Source organism: Lepus europaeus, chromosome X (genome assembly GCF_033115175.1).
Source record: "Lepus europaeus isolate LE1 chromosome X, mLepTim1.pri, whole genome shotgun sequence".
Lineage (NCBI taxonomy): Eukaryota > Metazoa > Chordata > Mammalia > Lagomorpha > Leporidae > Lepus > Lepus europaeus.
In genome coordinates, this window is record NC_084850.1 from 43,790,171 (window position 1) to 43,813,197 (window position 23,027).

Here is a 23,027-nt window from a genome sequence, read left to right on the forward strand (position 1 = left end):
TTTCTTTTAAGATTTATTTATTTATTTGAAAGTCAGAGTTACACAGAGAGAGAAGGACAGGCAGAGAGAGAGAGAGAGAGAGGTCTTCCATCTGCTGGTTCACTCCCAAATTGGCTGCAACAGCCGGAGTTGCACCGATCCGAAGCCAGGACCCAGGAGCTTCTTCTGAGTCTCTCACGTGGGTGCAGGGGCCCAAGGACTTATGCCATCTTCCACTGCCTTCCCAGGCCATAGCAGAGAGCTGGATTGGAAGTGGAGCAGCCGGGACTCAAACCGGTGCCCACATGGGATGCTGGCACTGCAGGCAGCAGCTTTACCTGCTATGCCACAGTGCCGGCCCCGGGAACATTTTTCTTAGAGATAATAGTTGCTAACTAAGTCCAGGATATAAGCAAGTTCTGAACAAACCAATGGAATGGGCCTACATATTTTTAGGCTCTGAGTTTTTCCTTCCAACAACTTAACCTTCTGAATGGGTTTTTGAAGTTTCTGAAAGCTCCTGCTAACCAAACTTCACCAGGTCACTCCAAACAAAGGGAGAGAATGGACAAGAAAATAATGGAAGTTCATTTCTGAATAGCATCATTGGATCAGCTTGGAAATTCCTTCCTGAAGCAACAGAGCTTAAGAAATTATAGTAGGAATTAATTCCAAAGCAGGCTATGGTCAGAGTTAAGTGATAATGAAAAGATACAACTTGTATAAATGATCCACATTCCCACAGCATTTTTAGATTAAAAACTGGTTACAGTGGAAGAAGTAGGATAAAGTTACTGTGTAGGCTAGCTAAGAGAGTAGGAATTATGTTCCTAGACTTGACTATTTCACTCTGGAATGTTCAGGAATGTCATGTTTTTAAAAGTGTCATTAAATACCACACACGTTGTGAAGTGTGTGGAAGGAACACAACCAGCAATTTTAAAAAGCTCTTTCTTCACAGAGTATGCTGGGTAGTAGGTTCAATATACTTCTCCACGAAGCCTCATAACAGCTATTGAAGTTAGGTCTTACACTTCATTAAAGTCTTAGAGTTAAAGTCTTTTTTAAAAAAAGATGTATTTATTTATCTGAAAGGCAGAGTTACAGAGATGCAGAGACGGAGATAGAGACAGAGACACAGAGGTCTTCCATCTGTTGTCCTGCTCCCCAAATGACAGCAATGGCCGCAGAAGGCAGGAGCCAGGAGCCTCCACTGGGGTCTCTCATGCTGGTGCAGGGGTCCAAGGGCTTGGGCCATCCTTTACTGCTTTCCCAGGCCACAGCAGAGAGAAGATGGGAAGTGGAACAGCCAGGATTCGAACAGTAGCCCATATGAGATGCCAGCACTGCAGGCAGAGGCTTCCCTTGCTACTCCACAGTGCCAACCTGTAGTTTATGTCTATTTTTTTTTTGACAGGCAGGGTGGACAGTGAGAGAGAGAGAGACAGAGAGAAAGGTCTTCCTTTGCCGTTGGTTCACCCCCCAATGGCTACTGCGGCTGGTGCGCTGTGGCCGGTGAAGCGCGCTGATCCGAAGCCAGGAGCTAGGTGCTTCTCCTGGTCTCCCATGGGGTGCAGGGCCCAAGGATTTGGGCCATCCTCCACTGCACTCCCGGGCCACAGCAGAGGGCTGGCCTGGAAGAGGAGCGACTGGGACAGAATCCGGCGCCCCAATCGGGACTAGAACCCGGGGTGCCGGTGCCACAGGTGGAGGATTAGCCTACTGAGAGGCAGCGCCGGCCTAGTTTATGTCTTTCAAATCTGTTTTACACACTTCAGCCTTGCTCCAAAATTCATTGTCACTGTTATTAGATGCAAGCTGCTTATGAAAATGCAGGACAAATGCAGTTTTTCTATAAGGGCAGTTTAAGTATATGCCTTGTACATACTTTTCTTTTTTTTAACTTTTATTTAATAAATATAAATTTCCAAAATACAACTTTGGATTATAGTGGCTTTTTCTCCCCCATAACCTCCCTCCAACCCGCAACCATCCCATTTCCCACTTCTTCTCCCATCACATTCTTCATCAAGATTCATTTTCTTTTATTATTATTATTATTATTATTATTATTATTATTATTTGACAGGCAGAGTGGACAGTGAGAGAGAGAGACAGAGAGAAAGGTCTTCCTTTACCGTTGGTTCACCCTCCAATGGCCGCCACGCCCAGCGCGCTGCTGCCGGCGCACCGCGCTGATCTGAAACCAGGAGCCAGGTGCTTCTCCTGGTCTCCTATGGGGTGCAGGGCCCAAGCACTTGGGCCATCCTCCACTGCACTCCCGGGCCACAGCAGAGAGCTAGCCTGGAAGAGGGGCAACCGGGACAGAATCCGGCACCCCGACCGGGACTAGAACCCGGTGTGCCGGCGCCGCAGGTGGAGGATTAGCCTATTGAGCCTCGGGGCCGGCCAAGATTCATTTTAAATTCTATTTATATACAGAAGATTAATTTAGTATTTACTAAGTAAAGATTTCAACAGACTGCACCTGTGGTGGAATGAGGTGAAAAGGTCATATCAAGATGGCTGCTGAGGTGAAAAGTTCATGCCAAGATGGCCACTGAGGTGAAAAGGTCATGCTAAGATGGCCGCTGACAACAGAAACTGCCTGGCAACAGGCTGTGATTGGATGGCTTCGGAAACCACATGACAACAGAGGAAACCACATGACAACAGAGCCTGACTGACGGCAGGCCGTGATTGGATGGTTTCAGAAACTGCCTGGCAACAAGAGCCTGACTGGCAACAGGCTGTGATTGGATGGCTTTGGAAACTGCCTGGCAACAGGCTGTGATTGGTTGGGGCATAAACAGCCCCTTGATCGGATTGGCTGGTCTTGGCTATATAAGCTGTTGTACTAACTCAAATAAACGAATCTGTGGGCTGCTCGCCTCATGCCTGCTTTCACCCCACTCCCGGGGTCTGTGTGTTGACTCCGCACCTCTTGCCCCCACCACTCTGCTCCTCTCAGAAACGAACCCACTGCAACATTGTTGAGAAATCAACGGCAACATGCACCCACTAAGACACACAAAGTAGAGAGTACTTTTTAGTATTAGTTTTACTGTTAATTCACATAGTACAACACATTAAGGACAGAGATCCTACATGCGGAGTAAGTGCACAGTGACTTGCATTGTTTATTTAGCAATTGACACTCTTATTTATGACGACAATATTCACCCGAGGCTCTTGTCATGAGCTTCCAAGGCTATGGAAGCCTCTTGAGTTCACTGATCTTATTTAGACAAGGCCATAGTCAAAGTGAAAGTACTTTCCTCCCTTCAGAGAAAGGTACCTCATTCTTTGATGGCCCGTTCTTTCCGCTGGGATCTCACAGAGAGCTTTCATTTAGGTTTTTGTTTTGTTTTGTTTTGCCACAGTGTTTTGGCTTTCCATGCCTGAAGTACTCTCATGGGCTTTTTAGCCAGATCCGAATGTCTTAAGGGCTGAATCTGAGGCCACAGCGCTGTTTAGGACATCTGCCATTCTATGAGTCTGGGTGTATCCCACTTCCCATGTTGGATCAATCTCTTCTTTTTAATTTTATCAGATAGTATTAGCAGACACTAGTCTTGTTTATGTGATCCCTTTGACATTTAATCCTATTATTATGATAAATTATGAACTGAAACTGATCACTTTGACTAGTGAGATGGCATTGGTACATGCCACCTTGATGGGATTGAGTTGGAATCCCCTGGCACGTTTCTAACTCTACGATAGGGGTAAGTCCGAGTGAGCATGTGCTGAACTGTACATCTCTTCCCTCTCTTATTCCCACTCTTATTTTTAACAGGGATCACTTTTCAGTTAAATTTAAACACCTAATAATAATTGAGTGTTAATTATAGAGTTCAACCAATGGTGTTAAGTAAAACAAAAAAATACTAAAAGGAATAAAATGATAAATTGTACCTCAACAGTCAGGACAAGGGCTGATCAAGTCATTGTTTCTCATAGTGTCCATTTCACTTCAACAGGTTTCCTTTTAGTTGCTCAGTTAGTTGTCACAGATCAGTGAGAAACATATGATATTTGTCCCTCTGGGACTGGCTTATTTCACTTAGCAAGATGCTTTCCAGATTCCTCCATTTTGTTGCAAATGACCGGATTTCATTTTTTTTACTGCTGTATAGTATTCTATAGAGTACAGATCCCATAATTTCGTTATCCAGTCTTCTGTTGGTGAGCATTTAGGTTGATTCCAGGTCTTAGCTATTGTGAATTGAGCTGCAATAAACATTGAGGTGCAGACAGCTCTTTTATTTGCCCATTTAATTTCCTTTGGGTAAATTCCAAGGAGTGGGATGGCTGGGTTGTATGGTAGGGCTATATACAGGTTTCTGAGGAATCTCCAAACTGACTTCCATAGTGACTTTACCAGTTTGCATTCCCACCAACAGTGGATTAGTGTCCCTTTTTCCCCACATCCTCGCCAGCATCTGGTGTTGGTAGATTTCTGTATGTGAGACATTCTAACTGGGGTGAGGTGAAACCTTATTGTGGTTTTGATTTGCATTTCCCTGATTGCTAGTGATCCTGAATATTTTTTCATGTGTCTGCTGGCCATTTGTATTTCCTCTTTTGAAAAATGTCTATTGAGGTCCTTGGCCTATCTCATAAGTTATGTGGTTGTGGAGTTTCTTGATCTCTTTGTAGATTCTGGTTATTAATCCTTTATCAGTTGCATAGTTTGCAAATATTTTTACCCGTTCTGTTGGTTGACTCTTCACTTTCCTGACTGTTTGTTTTGCAGTACAGAAACTTCTCAATTTGATGTAATCCCATTGTTAATTTTGGCTTTGACTGCCTGTGCCTCTGGGGTCTTTTCCAAGAAGTCTTTGCCTGTGCCTACATCTTGCAGGATTTCTCCAATGTTCTCTTATAATTTGATGGTGTTGGGTCGTAGATTTAGATCTTTAATCCATGTTGAGTGGATTTTTGTGTAAGGTGTAAGGTAGGGGTCTTGCTTCATGCTTCTGCATGTGGAAATCCAGTTTTCCCAGCACCATTTGTTGAATAGACTGTCCTTGCTCCAGGAATTGGTTTTAGATCCTTGATCAAATATAAGTTGGCTTTAGATGTTTGGATTGATTTCTGGTGTTTCTATTCTGTTCCATTGGTCTATCCATCTGTTTCTGTACCAGTACCATGCTCTTTTGATTATAACTGCCCTGTAGTATGTCCAGAAATCTGGTATTGTGATGCCTCCGGCTTTGTTTTTGTTGTACAAGATTGCTTTAGCTATTCGAGGTCTCCTGTGCCTCCATATGAATTTCAGCATCACTTTTTCCATATCTGAGAAGAATGTCTTTGGTATTTTGATTGGTATTGCATTGAATCTATAAATTGCTTTTGGGAGAATGGACATTTTGATGATGTTGATTCTTCCAATCCATGAGCATGGAAGATTTTTCCATTTTTTGGTATCCTCTTCCATTTCTTGGACTTGGGCCATCTTCCACTGCTTTCCCAGGCCACAGCAGAGAGCTGGATTGGAAGAGAAGCAGCCGGGACTAGAACCGGCATCCATATGGAATGCTGGCACCAGAGGCGGCGGCTTTACCTGCTATGCCACAGCGCCGGCCCCTCCATATTACTTTTTTTAAGTAAAAGGCTTCCCCCCACCTCCCTCCAGTCCCCATCAATTTTGCTTGCTATTTTCTTTCTTTATAATTTTATTTATTTATTTGAGAAGTAGAGTTACAGACAATGAGAGGGAGAGACAAAGAAAAAAGTCTTCCTTCCATTGGCTCACTCCCCAAATGGCCTCAATGGCCTGAGCTTCACCGGTCCGAAGTCAGGAGCCAGGAGCCAGGAGCTTCTTCCGGGTCTCCCATGGGTGCAGGGGCCCAAGGACTTCGGACATCTTCCACTGCTTTCCCAGGCCATGGCAGAGAGCTTGATCAGAGGTGGAGCAGGCGGGACTCGAACTGGTGCCCATATGGGATGCCTGCACTGCAGGCAGAGGATTAACCTACTGTGCCACGGCGCTGGCCCCACTATTTTCTTTATATATTTAAGATCAGATCTTTCTTGGATAGGCTGGAATTATTTCCTTACCATATTACTATTTTCATATCTTTCTATAACTTTATCCTTCTTTAAGTAAATTAAGTATTGTTGGGAGAGTTTATTAATGTTATGAATGTTGGCATTATCTGCCTTCAATAGACCTCAGTTTCACTGTGTGTCTGTCCATGTAACATCTTAATTATCTCCAGAGAAACTCCTACATCTCTGGAAGGCTTGGCAACATCAGGGGGAGCAAGGAACTAGTTGTTATTCAGGTAAAAAGGTCCTTTTGTGTTCCAAGAAAGAATACAGTGCAAGGAAATCAAGGCAGGGCCTGGCAGGGGAGTTCCCTGCATTTGTAGCGATTAGATGGGGCCCAGGCCTCCTCCTTGTAGCTAACTGCCTCTGCAGTGTTGGCTCAGTGACAAAAGACGTCCTGGGAGTGAAGCTAGCAGCAAACTGAGAGGGCAGTCATAACAGGAAGTTAAGTTTGCTCTGACCTCCTGGTCTTGCCTCTCTGTGCCCTTGTGGCCAGAATTTCCTGTAAGCACTCCATCTTGTTTTTGTGCTCCTGAAAGGTGATTTGCCGCCTGCGCTCCCCTCAGGACCACACTTCACTCTCCTCCAAGCCCCCAGCTCCCGACCACACAGATTCTCCTCAAAAGAGCCGGTGAGGACATTGGTGACAGGTTACTGCCTTCAGGAAACAAAATGGGTGAGTTGATCAGTATGAGGCCCTGGCCTCAAGACCCCCACAGGGCAGGGAGGGATTCTGGCTCCACTCCAACCTACAGGACACCCAACAGACTCCCTTTGAAATGGGGAGTAGCGAGGGCCCAGGCTGTTTTTCACTCTCTTGAGGATGTAGACTCAGAGGGCCTTAATACATCCACCCCAGCCCCAGCTAGAAAAACTCACCTCCTATGGCTATGGTCATGGCTGAGCTGGAGTGTTCTTGTGCCTTAGGGAGACGGTCTGGACCATGTTGTACTCTAAGTTCAGAGTTCGAGTTGTTGCTGGGGGTGGTGTATCTTCTGCAGTGGGGAGAATTGGAAATGGACAATCTTGGGATTCATACTGGGGGCGAAGGAAGAACAGAGAAGCCACCAGTGCCTTTGAATTTTCACAGCAACCAGTCAGTGTCGACTGTTTTACCCCTTTAAGTTTCTTCAGATTTGTTTTAAGGCCCAGCATATGATCCATTTTTGAATATTGCTTGTGTTGCTACATGCAGAGTTCTGCTAAGTGTATTTTGTCACACATGTTGTTTAAACCTTCATCTGAGAATTTTTGTCTTTTTGTTTTATCTGTCACTTAGTGAGGTGTGTTAAAATTCCCCACTAAGACAGTGGATATACCTACTTCTCCATTTACTTCTGTCAGTTTCTACTGTGTATAATTTCTCTATTTATTTCTATCAATTTTTGATGTGCATGTTTTGGCTGGTCACATTAAAGATGGGTGCAAATTTGTTTTAACGTCTTAATGTAGTATTTAATCTATATCATTATGAAATATCTCATTTTGTCTAGTAGTGTTTTTTACCTAAAGTATATTATATATACTTTTCTTACTATTGGTTATACCAGTGATATTTTAAAAAAATATTTATTTATTTATTTGAAAGGCGGAGTAACGGAGAAAAAGATAGAGAGATTTTCCATCTGCTGGTTTACTCGCCTAATGGCCACAAAGGCTGGGGCTGGGCCAGGCGAAAGCCAGGAGCCTGGAACTCCATCCGGATCTCCCATATGGGTGGCAAAGATCCAAGTACTTGGGCTGTCTTCTGCTGCTTTTTCAGTCACATTAGCAGAGAGCTGAATCAGAGCTGGAGTAGCTGGAACTCAAAACAGGCACTCATGGGGGATGCGGCACTCATAGGGGATGTTGGAGTCTCAGGCAATGGTTTAACTGACTGTGCCACAGCACTGGCCCTGTTCAGTGTTTTAATAGCATGTCTTTTACTATTGCTTTCAAATTCTCTATAGTATTATACTTTACATGTATATGTCCCTTTTAAGTAGTATTTGATTAAATTGATGGTTTTGATCTAGTCTTATAGTTTCTGCTCTTAAAGATTTATTTATTTGGAAGGCAGAATTAGAGGAGGGGGGAAGGGGGAATTTGAACCATGCACTCTGATATGGGATGCATGTATCCCAAGTGGTAGCTTCACCTTCTGCACCAAAATGCCCACCCCATAATCTGTTTTTCGATTTGACATGTCACTTTTTGTTAATTTTACTCTTTAGATTCCTTTGTGCATTCTTACCTTATCTTAGTCTAATGTACACTAGTCATTTTACATTTAGTTGGACAACACAGACATCGTCACTCATTTTAACCCCATTAACACCCCTCCCAATTCATTGCTGTGCATTTTTATTATTTATTGATTTAAATTCTTCAGTAAACTTACAACTGTATTATACAGTCTGCACTCATTTAGATTTTTTTACGTTTTTGCCAATGTCATTATTATTCATTCTTTCTTGCATCCACATGCCTCCATGGAGGATCATATTTCTAAGGTATGATGATAACTTTTTATTAAGTTGGCTGGTCTGGTGACAAATTTGCCTAGTGTCATTTGCATTAAAATGTCTTTAAATATCATTTTTGAAAAATAAGATTTTGTAAACATAGAGTTCTAGGTCTTCAGTCATTTTACTTTACTTCTGTGGATATATAATTTTAGATGTTTGAACCTGCCATTATTTCAGGTAAAAAAAATATACATCAATCTTATTTTTGCTCATTTGAATACAATCTATTGTTTTTATTTAGTTCAAATATTTGCTGTTTCTGTGTTCTTTTTTTTTTTAGGAGAGAAAGCATAGACCTCATTTCTTTTTTAAGATTTAGTTAGGGAGAGATAGAAAGAGAGAGAGAGAGAGAGAGAGAGAGAGAGAGAGAGATCCTCCATCTGCTAGTTCACTCCCCAAATGGCTGCAATGGCCAGGGCTGAGTCAGACCGAAGCCAGAAACCAATAGCTTAATCTGGGTCTCCCACATGGGTACAGGGCCCAAGCACATGGGCCATCTTTCGCTGCTTTCCCAGGCATATTAGCAGGGAGCTGGATCAGAAGAGGAGCAGCCAAGACTCAAACCAGTGTCCATATTGGATGACCAACTCTGCAGGCGGTGGCTTAACCTGCTACGCCACAGGGCCGGCTCCCTCTATGACCTTTTGAAGACTCCTCATATGAGTAGAGAGCACTCGACCCAACAACTGCAAAATATACTTTTTTCAGGCATCTGGTAACATTCACAAGGATAGAACATCTGGATCTTCAAAGAAACCTCAACCAGGCAAAAGGAACTGAAACTGTTCAGAGTATGTTCTCTGACTATAAAAAAATTTCTAAACACTTGAAAATTGTAGTTAACACCTGTCACTTCATTTCATTGTTCAGATGCTTGTTACAGAACAATGAAAGTTGGAAATGCTGAAAGGCATTTCAGGCTGAGAAAAAAAGTCCATTCTGCGTATTTTTAAACAGAAGGCAAGACTGTGGCAGGGAGACAGTGTAGGAGGCTATTGTGTCGACTCATCCGGTCGTTAAAGCTTTTACTAGAAAAGAAGCTATACTTGATGCTCGTTAACAAAATCAATTTGGTGGCTGATGGATTTGGGAGGTGTGAGAGAGATTCTGCCTATCAATTTTGGTGAGGTGGTGAGATTACAGAAGCATGAAAGAAGGCAAAATTTGGATGCTTTCCTGCTATGTGGCAAATGTCCAGTCTAACTCCTAAATGGCTTATCTTCTTTATAAATTCCTGTTCCATTTTCTTTTTTTTTAAAAAAAATTGTATTTATTCATTTGAGAGGTAGAGTTACAGACAGTGAGAGGGAGAAACAGGGAGAAAGGTCTTCCATCCGCTGGTTCACTTCCCAATAGCCGCAACAGTTGGAGCTGTGCCAACCCGAAGCCAGGAGCCAGGAGCTTCTTCCTGGTCTCCCATACAGGTGCAGGAGCCCAAGGACTTGGGCCATCTTCTACTGCTTTCCCAGGCCACAGCAGAGAGCTGGATTGGAACAGGAGCAGCTAGGACTAGAACAGGCACCCATATGGGATGCCGGCGCTGCAGGCAGAGGATTAACCCATTGCGCCACCGTGCTGGCCCCTTGTTCCATTTTCTAAATGGAGTTCCACACAGTTACCTTCTCTTTCAAGACCTCTTCCTTAATTTTGTCATCTCTGAGAATAGGCTTTCATATCTTGTCAAGTCTGGGAATTTTCTTTTTTGGTTTTGTGTGATTGTTCCATTAGGGCAGCTTGGTAGTTTAATTGTACTTTCCATGATACTAGGCCAAGACACGGTTCACGGTGTATGGTTACTGATGTGTCTTTAAATTTGCATTATTGTTCCAAATTTCAGAATCCAATAATGGTGGTGGCTGTCCTCAAGGAAAAAAGAAAGATGATGAAGATTCTTTGCAAGGGAAATTTGACCATGGGGACTTTCATTATGAACATGCTGTGGGTGAACTTCTGTCTTCAAACCTCCAGAAGGATCGAAACAGGGTGATGAGGGATGTCCATGAGAACCCCCAGCTAAGACGGTAAGTGACCAGGCATCCTCGTTGGCATGAAGCAGCCCCTGGAACCATGCAACTCTTTCACTGTCTGTGATTTTCTCTCACTGAAAAAAAACTGAAGAATGCCAGAAGTGGAGTAAAGGTTGAATAGTCTCAATTGTGTAAGTGAGTTAGGATGGCTGGCGCCGCGGCTCAATAGGCTAATCCTCCGCCTGCAGCGCTGGCACCCTGGGTTCTAGTCTCAGTCGGGGTGCCAGATTCTGTCCCGGTTGCCCCTCTTCCAGGCCAGCTCTCTGCTGTGGCCTGGGAGTGCAGTGGAGGATGGCCCAGGTCTTTGGGCCCTGCACCCCATGGGAGACCAGGAGAAGCACCTGGCTCCTGGCTTCGGATCAGTGCGGTGCGCTGGCCGCAGAGTGCAGGCCACAGCGGCCATTGGAGGGTGAACCAACGGTAAAGGAAGACCTTTCTCTCTGTCTCTCTCTCTCACTGTCCACTCTGCTTGACAAAAAAAAATAAGTGAGTTAGGACTATATAGAAGATTTTATAGCATTTCTACACATTTATTGATACCTTCTTTTTATTGTATTACACCAACACCTTTACCTTCCTACCCAAAATTAGGAGCATGGAATGCCATTATGAACGTCAAGATAGAATTCTTCCAGAGGGAGCAAATACAGATAATGAAGCCCTGAGGAAATTGTTCAAGATAACAGTAAGTGTCCTGACAAAGTCCAGGCAATTTTCAGGAAAGGCAGGTCATGGGGAGTTCTATTGATCACATGTAAAGATGCTAAGTGCTTTTCTGGGAAACAGGGAATGACCATTTAAGGGTAGGGACACAGAAGAAATACAAAAGAAAACAGGCTAATTGCAGGAATGCAGGGAAGATTGTCCAAAGGTAAAGGTGGAAATACTGCAAAGAAGATGAAGCAGCCCCCTGCTAGATGCCTCAGTTTAGATCAAGCAGAATGTGGGGATGTTCAGTCTCTAGAGTCCTTGTCAGAGGGCAAGGTGTGGTCTTCAGTATGTAGAATCTATTGGAACCTTATAAAAGAAGGGTCATTTTGAGCATTTGGATTTCATTATTTTGGAGGTAAATATTGAAACTGAGATAAAGAACAACCGGGAAATTCATGTCTGGCAAAAAAAGAAAACTGAAATCATGTCAATGGTTCCTACCTTAGAAGTTTCTAAGACTAAATACAAGGTCAGGATAAAACACTTGGTTGGGGCTGTTCTCCAGGCTAATTCCATACTGTCTGTTCTCTCCCATCCCTTCTTATAACACTTAGATTCCCTACGGGATAAAGTATGAGAAGACATGGCTAATTAATTCAATCCAGAGCTATTGCAGTGTCCCTTTCACCCCAATCAACGTAAGAAAACATGGTGAAGCCAAATGAGTGGGCATAGGGGAGGAGGAGAGGCCTGGCTTGGCAGGAGCTTTGAACTCTGAGACTGTTGCTTTGCCTTCACTCCCCATAGCTCAGGTATGTCAAAAATCAAGTGGAGTTCTTTGTTCAGGATGCTAGCACTGCCTCGACATTGGAGGATATCAACTACAAGATTTATGATGAGGAAAATCAAAAGGTATGGATTGGGTTGATTCTCAAGGCAGGAAGACAGGCCAAGGGCTGCTTGGCTGCTTTCGGATTAGAAGTCTTGGTGCTTACTCTGCCTCTCCTTCCTGCAGATATCTATTCTTGTCGAACCTTCCACTGAACCTCATTCTGTGCAGACTAACTTAAAGCCAGAGCAAATGGAGGTGCTAATGGTAATGCAGATTTAAGGCACATTGTGCACCCACTTCCCAGATTCATCTGTTCTTCCACCCTTCTGATTTCTGTGTGACCATCACCCATTTAGTCTCAGAGTCCTGCTGTCTATCTGTCTCTGCAGTTGACCATGAACAAACGATATGATGTTTCCCAGAAAGCTCTTGACCTCCAGAGCCTCAGCTTTGACCCAGGTATGGCTGACAGCAGTAATTTCTGGGCATGTGAAGGCAGAGGGAAGATGTGGGGATTACAACCTGGGGAGGGATTGGGCTGGTGCTGGTACAGTCAGAACCCGCCCCCATCTTGCTGATACCCTTCTCTTGGCTTCCTGAAGACTTGGTAGGCCATGAAATTGACATGATCCTGGATGAAAGAAAATGTATGACTGCTGCCCTGCAGATCATTGAAAAGAATTTCTCTGAGGTGAGGCCTTAAACCCAGTTATTAGATATAAGGATAGAAGAGTTGGGTGAAAGGGAAATGTTTTCTCCTGGCACTTGGATAGTTGCTATTACTCTAACTCTTTCTCCCACAAAGCTGTTGTCCTTGAATTTGTGTAACAACAAGCTGTACCAGCTGGATGGCTTGTCTGACATTATAGGGAAGGTGCCCAAAGTCAAGATCCTGAACCTCTCTGCAAACAAGGTGAGAAGAGGGAGCCAGATGGAAAAGGGGTTGAAGGTGACAACATGTGGACAGAAGTACTCTGGGAGAGGGAGGAGAGCTAAAGGAGCAGAGACCTAGATCTCTCTCTCCCTGGAACTCCTTTTGCATTTTTCTCCCTGTATCTCTCAGCTGAGGACAGCATGGGAATTGGAGAAGGTGAAAGAGCTGAATCTGGAAGAGCTGTGGCTGGAAGGGAACCCCTTGTGCAGAACCTTCCCTAACCACGCTGCCTACGTAAGGTCAGTGGTGGTGCCTCTGACCCTCGTGGGGACCTTCATCCCCCACAGCCTGAGTTGCCCCAACACTTGTCACCTGCAGGCAGGCAGCCCTGGTCCACTGGGAAGACCATGGCCCTGCCCTCTGCTCTGTCCCTCAGCTCTGAGCTGCTCCCCTTTCCACCTGGTTGGGTGTGTTTCTCCCTTCTGTACATATGGCCGCCTCCAGCGCACCCTCCCGTAGTTGTGTTCCGGGAAGCAGGGCTCCCTGTCCTCACCAGGGACAGAGATGCTGGAGACATGGACTCTGGTGGGTCCTCCAGCCCAGGGCCTCGTGCTGACTCAGGCTTCCTGTCCTTGGACTGAGACGGGGCCGGCTTCCCTCCCCTGTCCTGAGAGGGGCCCTCCTTCCCTTGCTCCAGAGAGGTCCTCCCTGCCTGTTCCAGGCTGACACGGGAGCTTTCGTGCCTGACACTAAAGGCTGAGGCTCCGGGTGGCTGGCAGCAGGACGTCTGTTCTTCTGGTGCAGTGCCAGGAACTGGGCCGTCCTTCAGGACGAACTCAGGTTCCTTGAGTCAAAGGGTCAGATGCTGGCCAGCTGTAGTAAGAAAGGGCTTCTCAAGGCACAGGTTGGAGGTCAAGGGCAGTGGAAGGTGAGGTTGAGAAGGACAGGCCTGTCCAGAGCACCACTCCTCCCTTCTTCCTCACCACGTCCTCCAGGGGATCCCTAGGAGCCCATGATGGGTCCGCTTCCTAGGGTAAGGCACCAATGACTCAGGCACAGCTTCATGGGATCTGGAAGAGAGAACACGGTGATCCTGAGAAGGTTCCAGGACCTTCTACCCTGTGCTGACCTGGGCCCTGACCCCTCACTCCTTGTGAGGAAGGTCTCCTGTGGCTACTCTATTGGCCATGCTCAGCTCAGATTGGCCTCATACAGGTGACAAAGGCTCAACCTGCCTCCAGGGCTCCAGCCCAAAAGGTGCCTGTTTTCTTGCCTATCTTGGGCCTTCAGGTCCACCCAGCATTAGCTGAAGAGAAGGGCTACAGCAGGGAAGCCACTCTCTGCTCTCTTCCTCCCTGACCCCCACTACCATGGTCAAGTCTCTTCCTCGTCCCTTTGCTTCCTCTCCCTCCCTTGTCTCTACTCTCCTACGTCTCCCCCACCTCTCCCTGGCCTACCTTCCTTCCCTCCCTTTCTCTTATCATCCCTATGCCTTCCTCTTCCTGCCACCAGAGCCCTGCCTCACTCCCCTCCCTGACCCAGCCGCCTCCTGGGCCATCCCTGGGGGATGAGCTGGTCTTGTCCAGTCCATGCTTGGCAGAATGGTGGACACTCTGAGAAGTGGCAGAGGCCTGGGCTCTCACCCCTTTCTTGTTATCTTAAGAGAATTTCCAAAGGTTCTTGGAAAGCAATGGAGGTGGTGAGGGGAAGGAAACCTGGACCCCCAGTGGAGTTCACCATGACCTGGAAGAAGGGGGTTAGATCATTATAGGGAGAGCTACCCAGTGTGTAAGAGAAAGAGAGGCAGACAGGGAGAGGCTACGCAACTCTGACTCATCAATCATTTCATTCAATTTTTGGTTTTGGACAGGGCCATCCGGGATTGTTTCCCCAAGTTATTACGCCTGGTAAGTACCTACCTTTATCATTATCATTTCTTGAAAACATGACCTCCACAACTTCCCTGAATATTTCTGGGATCTGCCTAGATTAGATTTTTACAGTTTTCCTCCCGGCAAGTTAGGAAAACCAGATTCCTGATGAAATGGACTCTTTCTGGTAAAATATGACCGTAAACTAGCTCCCTCTCTCTCTCTCTGCCTCTCCCTCTCCCTTCACTCGAAAGTTGCATATAATACTAGACTCCCAAGACCCACTGGTGAAGATGTCAACTGTTGTCTTGCTGATTGACTATCAAAGGTTATTTCACACCTGACCCGATCCAGTCCTTTTCCCCCTCAAACCTGTTCATCTCGTTGCTCATCCAACACCACCTCCCTGTTGTATACTGATGACTACTTCTTCCCTTCTCTAAGGATGGAAAGGAGTTACCACCAATTGCAATTGATATGGAAGTCCCTGACATAATAAAACCTTGTAAGGTGAGGAGGAACCCATGCAGGTTAGATGTGTGGGACAGGCATTTGTTACAGCGGTTAAGATGCCACTTGGGGGCACTCACACTCCATATCAGAGTGTGTGGATTCGGCTCCTGATTCCAGCTTCCTGCTAAAGAGCACCCTGGGAGGCAGCAGGTGCTTGGGTCCCTACCATCCACATGGGAGACCCAGATTGAGTTCCAGTTTCCTGATTTCAGCCTGGCCTAGCCCTAGCCATTGTGGGCATTGAGTGCATCAGTGGATTATAAACCCCTTCCCCACATTTCTCCCTTTCAAATAAGTAAATGTTTCAAAAGTATTAGAGGGAGGTTTTGTCAACCACGTTGTTCCAAGGTGTCTTTTTATTTCAGGAAAGCTATAAAGGATCCGAGACCCTGAAGAGTCTCATCCTGCAATTTCTGCTTCGGTAAGTACCCTCAGACCACAAGGCAGAGAAGGGCTGGGGCAAGACAGGCTACCCCAAGAACAGGGCTGCCTATAATTGAATGGAGTTTTCAAAGTCCTTTGAGAACCTAGGCCGCAGAGGTAGACTGTCTTCATTGCTCCCCAACAGGTATTATGTGATTTATGACTCTGGAGATCGACGGGGTCTTTTTGATGCTTACCATGAAAAGGCCTGCTTCTCCCTGACCACCCCCTTCAACTGCGGTGATCCACTGTAAGTAAGGCAGCTCAGACTCTGATGTGAGCCATATAGCTCCCCAAGGGATACAGGTCAGATCCTGGAAATGCCACCTCCTGTTTTTATTTTCCCCTACAAGCAGCTTATGGGAGTACTTTAAGTATAGCAGGAATATGAAGAAGCTCAAGGACCCATGTAAGTGTATAATGGGGGAAGACCATCACGGAAAGGGGGATGTAAAAGAATCAGTAATAGGGTATATGGGCCAGGGTGTGGCAGCTTCTGCTCTTCACTTCTGCTCCACAGACCTGCGGAGGCAGCTGCTGAAGCACACAAAACATGACATTGTGAATTCTCTCAGTGTCTTGCCCAGAACTCAGCATGACTTCAGCTCCTGTGTGGTGGACCTGTGTTTTCAGACAGTGAGTACCTGCTTCCTCTCTCAGGCAGCTCAAGACATCTAGATGTACGCAAGAGGTTTGGGGGAGAGCATGAATGCCCTTGTTTACCATTCTTCACTTTCAGGAAATGATGCTCTGCTTTTCTGTCAGTGGTGTGTTCAAGGAATGTGAGTATCTTTACATTCCACTCCCCAGATCCTTCATTCCTCCTGTTGCCAGGGCTCCTTCACAGGACTCTCTCAGCTCCTTTCCCTTCAATCTTTCTTCTTCTCCCCTCCCCCAACACATAACTTAGGTTTTACGGACACAAGCTGTAGAGTTTGATGGCTCTCATTCCAAGTTATTACTTTGCAGACTTTGGGCTGTTACATAGCCCTTCTCTTCCCATATTTGCAAAATGGGGTGGGTAAGCCAATTTCTTAGTCAGTCAGCTGCAAAAATAAATCAAATGACCTCATGCTTGACACATGTGGGAGGATCCTGTCATTAGGAGCTGATTGTTTCTACTGTGGTCCTCTCAGTCCTGAAACTCCCTTCTGATTACTAGTGAAACGTTGCCTGATCTGACTCCCTTCAGGGTGTCACAAGAGTGTCAGGTAAGATCATGACTCTGGACCACCATGTGAGTGTGGAAAGTGTGTGTGACTCTAAGTGAGTACCTTTGTTTGTTATCATTGAAGTGGAAGGAAAGTCCCCGGGTATTGTTCGTGCCTTCACCAGGATCTTCATCTTGACTTCTGTCAGCAGTTCCAGGTGAGTGCCGTGTTGTGGGTTGCAAGGGAACACACTTCTCATCCTGGAGCCAATGATACGGGACTGTGATAGTACAGTTTTGGGATCTTCTCAGTACTCTGAAGGCCAACAGGTAGATCCAGGGAGAAGTCTAGATTAGTGCTTAAGGATGTGGTCTCTGGAGTCGGAATTCTGAATTATCTTTCTGACTTCAACACTCACTAATTAGCTACGTGACCTTGATCAAGCTTAAAAAAAACTTTTCTGTGAATCCCTGTTCTCCTTTTTTTAATTTTTTTTTTATTTTTATTTTTATTTTATTATTTTTTTTTACAGGCAGAGTGGACAGTGAGAGAGAGAGATAGAGAGAAAGGTCTTCCTTTTTGCCGTTGGTTCACCCTCCAATGGCCGCCGCGGTAGATGCGCTGCGGCCGGCGCACCGCGCAGATCCGATGGCAGGAGCCAGGTGCTTATCCTGGTCTCCCATGCGGGTGCAGGGCCCAAGCACTTGGGCCATCCTCCACTGCACTCCCTGGCCACAGCAGAGAGCTGGCCTGGAAGAGGGGCAACCGGGACAGGATCAGTGCCCCGACCGGGACTAGAACCCGGTGTGCCGGCGCCGCAAGGCGGAGGATTAGCCTAGTGAGCCGCGGCGCCGGCTAAATTTTTTTTTATTTTGACAGGCAGAGTTAGACAGTGAGATAGAGAGAGACAAAGAGAAAGGTCTTCCTTCGGTTGGTTCACCACCACCCCCCAAATGGCCGCTACGGCCGGCGCTGTGCTGATCCAAAGCCAGGAGCCAAGTGCTTCATCTTGGTCTCCCATGCGGGTGCAGGGCCCAAGCACTCACTTGGGCCATCCTCCACTACCTTCCCGGGCCACAGCAGAGAGCTGGACTGGAGGAGGAGCAACCGGGACAGAATCCTGCGCCCCAACCGGGACTAGAACCCGGGGTGCCGGCGCCGCAGGCGGAGTATTAGCCTAGTGAGCTGCAGCACCGGCCCTTGTTTTCCTTTTAAAATGAGGATAAGGGTCCACTTCTTTTGTAAAGTGTAAATGCATTGGGGTTAGATACATGAATCTAGTGAAGCTGGTAGAAAATGTTTCCAAGGTAGGCTCCATGGCGGTGGTAAAGGGTAGCAGCCCAGGACATTTTTGAGGTAGGTATAGTTGGGATTTGGAAGGAATATGGCCGCTATGTGGCAGTGGAAATGGGATCATTGTTGGGAGCATGGGGTTGCCCGTTCCTCCAGTTTTCTGAGTAGCCCTCTTTCCTACAGTATACGCATTGTGAATGACAAGCTGATTGTGAGGAATGCCAGCCCCAAAGAGACGCAGAGTGCCTTTTCCACTCCCTTGCCCTCACGCTTCTCCAGCTCTGTGTCTACCCTCTCTCACGAGAAGATGGAAATGGTGAAGGCTTTCTCCACCCAGTCTGGGATGAATTTGGAATGGTCTCAGAAGTGAGTGCTGGGAGTCTCAGGGGATAGGCTTGATCTGAGAGGAGAGGGGAATGAAAAATGGAGATGTGAAGGTAATTTGTAAAAATAACTCTTTGGATTTTGTGCTTCCAGAAAAGGTGGGCTCATGAAAAAAGTGTACTAATTTTACTGTGATAATGTAAGTAATTTTAAACAATGTAATGTTCAGATAACATATTATTTATTTTAAATCCTAAGGAAACCACTAAAAACATCAAAATTAATAAGCAAGTTCATTATTATTTCAGGATTAAAAATCAGTATACAAAAATCAACTCCATTTACACTAGTAATGAACAATCAGAAAATAAAATTAGGAAAAAAATTTCATTATAATAGCATCAAGAAATAACCTACAGATTTAACAAATACTCTGAAATCTGTAAAATATTGTATAAGCAGATTTTTAAAGACCTAAATAAATGGAAAAATATTCCTTGTTCATGGATTGGCAGACTTAATATTGCTACGATGATAATAAGCACAAGTTTATATAGACATATTCATTCAAGACAAATGTGATTAATATTAAAATCTAAACTGAGTTCTCTATAGAAATTTACAAGCTTATCCTAAAATTCAAATAAAAAAATACAATGAACTCAGAATAGAGAAATAATCTTGATACAGAAGAGTGAAGTTGGAGGACTCACTATAAAGTCACTATAAACTTATTACGAAGCTATAGTAAGCAACCAGTACTAGACGATACAGTACTAATAAGCATACAGACCAATACAATAAAATGAGAGTAAAAAAAAAAATCCTTACCTTCATGATCAGTTGATTTCAACCAGCATTCAAAAAAAAAAAAAAAAAGGCCATCGGCCATCGTGTAGAAAATAACCTTTTCAGCAAATGATGCAGGGACAACTGGATATCCACCCTCAAAAGAGTGAATTTGTACTCCTATATCATACCATACACAAAAATTGATGTGGAACAAAAGGCCAGTGCTGTGATGCAGCAGGTTAAGCTGCTGCCTGCAATGCCAACATCCCATATTAAAGTGTTGGCTCAGATACTGGCTGCTCTGCCCCCAATCCATCCCCTTGCTACTGTGCCTGGGAAAGCAGTGGAAGATTGCCCAAATGCTTGGATCCCTGCCACCTATATGGGAGACCTGGATGGAGTGCCTGGCTTGTGGCTTCAACCTAGCCCAGTCTCAGCCATGTGGCCATTTAGGGACTTAACCAGCAAATGGAAGCTCTCCCCCGCCCCCATCTCTCAGTCTTTCAAATAAATGAATCTGTTGTTTTGTGTTTTTTTTGAAAAAAATGGGCCAAAAGCCTTAAAGTTAGAACTAAAAGTATAGAAATCTTAAAAGAAAATGGAAGAGTAAATATTCATGACCTTGAATTTGAAGATGGTTTCTCACATGAGAGTAAAAGCACAAGCAAAAAAGAAAAAGTACACTTCAAAATTTAAAAACATTTTTATATCAAAAGACATCAATAAAGTGAAAAGACAACCTAAGAATCAAAATATTTGCAATTTATATTTCTGATTAGTGACTTGTATACAGAATATAACAAATTCTTTGAACTCAATAATAAAAAGACAAGCTATCAATTAACATGAGCAAGAGTCCAAATATACATTTATGAAAAAAAGACATACAAATGTCCAAAAGCACAAGGAAAGTTACTCAACATCATTAAATGAGAAATGCAATCAAAAATACACTTTGATGCAACGTCAGTCATCGCAGGATGGCTATTTTTTTAAATAGAGCAGGTGTTGGCAAAGATATAGCTAAATTGGAATCTGCATATATTGCTGGTGACAATGGAAAACGATAGTGTAAAACAGTTTGGTAGTCTCTCAAAATGTTAAATGTGGGTTATCCTTATGACCCAGCAATTCTATCATCTGGGGTGAAATTTGTTCACACAAAAACTTGTACACAGGCCGGTGCTGCAGCTCAATAGGCTAATCCTCCACCTTGTGGCGCCGGCACACTGGGTTCTAGTCCCGGTCAGGGCGCCGGATTCTGTCCCGGTTGCCCCTCTTCCAGGCCAGCTCTCTGCTGTGGCCCGGGAGTGCAGTGGAGGATAGCCCAAGTGCTTGGGCCCTGCACCCCATGGGAGATCAGGAGAAGCACCTGGCTCCTGGTTTCGGATCAGCGCAGTGCGCTGGCCGCAGCGCGCCTGCCACGGCGGCCATTGGAGGGTGAACCAATGGCAAAGGAAGACCTTTCTCTCTGTCTCTCTCTCTCACTGTCCACTCTACCTGTCAAAAAACAAAGAAACTTGTACACAAATGTTCATAACACCATTATTCATAATAACCCAAAATGGAAATTCATATATCCATCAATTTATAAATGAATAAATCAAATGTGGTATATATTCATACAGTGGGATATTGCTCAGAAATAAAATACAGTGAGGTTTTGATGCATGCTATAATGTGGATCGACCTTGAAAGTATTAGATGAAATAAGCCAGCCACAAGGGGCCTGTATCGTGGACCAGCGGGTGAAGCCTCTGCTTGAATTGCTGGCATCCTCTATCCGAGTGCCAGTTTCAGTACTGGACACTCTGCTTCCAATCCGACTCCCTGCTAATGTACCTGGGGAGGCAGCGGATGATGGCCAAAGTGTTTGGGCCGCTGCCACCAATATGGGAGACCAGGTTGGAGTTCCAGGCTCCTGGCTCTGGCCTGGCCTAGTCCTGGCTATTGCAGCCATTTGGGAAGTAAAACAGCAGCTGGAAATTCTCTATCTCTCCCTCTCATTCTCCGTTCCTCTCTCTTTTATTCTGCCTTTTGAATAAATAAATAAATCTTAAAAAAGAATAACATAAGCCAGTCACAAAAGACCACATTTTGTATAATACATGAACAGACAAGTCCATACAAACTCCAAGCAGAGTAGTGGTCATGAGTGTCTGGGGTAAAAGGGAGAATAGGTAATGATCTCTAACAGTTAAGGAGATTCTTTTTCAGGTAACAAAAAATATTTTGGAACTACTTGTGATGGTTGCACAGTCTTTGTGAATATACTAGAAAATGACTAAATTGTATACTTTAAAATGGTAAATTCTGTTTATGTGCCTTATAACTCAATTTAAAAATGAGTTATAATGAGAACTGGAAATCATTTGAATCTCCACTTGTGGTTTTCTCAGTTAAAGAATGTGTACCAGGCTTCCTTGTTTTGAATACTTTTATTTTTCTGATGTAAGTTCTTGTGGACATGTTAGTGACAGACATTGTGGTTTTCAAAAGGTCTTCATCATTAGAACAGTTCTTATTCCGGTACACGTGTCCCAGTGAAAAAGGAGCATGGGTGAAAGAGTAGCACGCTGTGTGCTGTGGTAGTGATGGACATCACCTGTTCTTTTCCCACTCCAGGTGCCTTGAAGACAACAAGTGGAACTATGCCACAGCTGCGCAGATCTTTACTATGCTCCAGGTGAAGTCTGGGAAGCAAGTGGCTAAAAGGTGGAAGTTTTGGGTCATAGGAAGTTGTAGGCTGTGGCCTGGGGATGAAATTCAGGGCGCCTAACTTCTCTGATGTACCAACACCTTCCCTCCAGAGGCAGGGCAGGATCCCAGAGGAGGCCTTCAAGCAAATCCCCTAAAAAGAGCCCTTGGATATTGTCTTCATCCACATCACCTTCGTTTCTCTTTTTCCCAGCCTAAGGACATACCCATTTCTGGGGTTAAAGATCTGGCTATCCAAGATGCCAAAGTTCTTTTGTAGACCCAGTAAGACGACAGTCTAGTGGTCCAGTTGTTCTGTGCATTTTCCCCACTCAATATTGTTGTTTATTTTTCATAATAAAGAGTGACATTGCATATTATTATATGTTGTGTGTCTTGGATTACTCTTCATCTGCCCCAACCATTAAACAATATGACCCGGAATGAAAAGCCCTGCATTTCCTTGCTCCACCTGGCTGTCCCTAACAGATACATCAGGCTTGCCTCTGAGTAGTTTGTCACTTAATCCCAATGAGAATGAGCGTGCATGAAGGAGTGGCGTGTTGTAGTTGTGATGTCTGTCCTGTGGTAGTGACTTTCTGGGGTTACCCTTTGGAGATAGTGTGACTGTCAGATGCTCCACCTAGAGTCCCACATTAGAGAAAGTCACATTCTGTTCAGTTCTGTGGTACATTTGTCAACAATTGGCAGTTAGCAGTTCTGAATTATAGGCAAGAGTTGAAGAGGATATATACACAATTTATTTTCCACATTCTATAATGCTTGCACATTAGACAACAAGGGGGCATAGTTTTCGAAAGCAAAATAATAACAGTATGAAGTTTTCATGTTAGAAGCCTATAAACAATTTCTTGAGTTGGCCTACCAAGGGTTTACAAATTATGCCTCACCTTCTGTGTTTTACATAAGTCATTTGCTACCACTTGCCACTTTTCAATTTTTTAATTTTTAAACACTTTGAACAGACACATAAAACTTGCACAAATTGATGGGGAACCATGGGGTGTTTTGATAC

The 23,027-nt window shown here is 44.7% G+C and overlaps 1 protein-coding gene across 1 annotated transcript; it reads left to right on the forward strand.

The window, feature by feature from the left end:
• Window positions 1-10,498: 10,498 nt before the first annotated feature.
• LOC133753227 (nuclear RNA export factor 2-like) lies at window positions 10,499-22,156 on the forward strand. The gene is made up of 20 exons (XM_062183682.1): window positions 10,499-10,564; window positions 11,162-11,255; window positions 11,836-11,919; window positions 12,029-12,133; window positions 12,237-12,317; window positions 12,443-12,512; window positions 12,656-12,744; window positions 12,859-12,966; window positions 13,117-13,226; window positions 14,798-14,834; window positions 15,243-15,308; window positions 15,677-15,732; window positions 15,880-15,984; window positions 16,088-16,143; window positions 16,255-16,370; window positions 16,474-16,516; window positions 17,030-17,102; window positions 18,362-18,544; window positions 21,920-21,980; window positions 22,105-22,156. Exons 1-20 carry the CDS (start codon window positions 10,530-10,532, stop codon window positions 22,147-22,149), a joined length of 1,617 nt encoding a protein of 538 aa, XP_062039666.1. The 5' UTR covers window positions 10,499-10,529; the 3' UTR covers window positions 22,150-22,156.
• The last annotated feature ends 871 nt before the right edge of the window (window positions 22,157-23,027 follow it).

Coding starts and splice junctions, on each gene's coding strand:
- LOC133753227 (XM_062183682.1), top strand. CDS start 10,530: ATGAGGGATGTCCATGAGAACCCCCAGCTAAGACG. Junction 10,565..11,161: donor GAGAACCCCCAGCTAAGACG/GTAAGTGACCAG, acceptor ACCCAAAATTAG/GAGCATGGAATGCCATTATG. Junction 16,144..16,254: donor GAAGAAGCTCAAGGACCCAT/GTAAGTGTATAA, acceptor TCTGCTCCACAG/ACCTGCGGAGGCAGCTGCTG.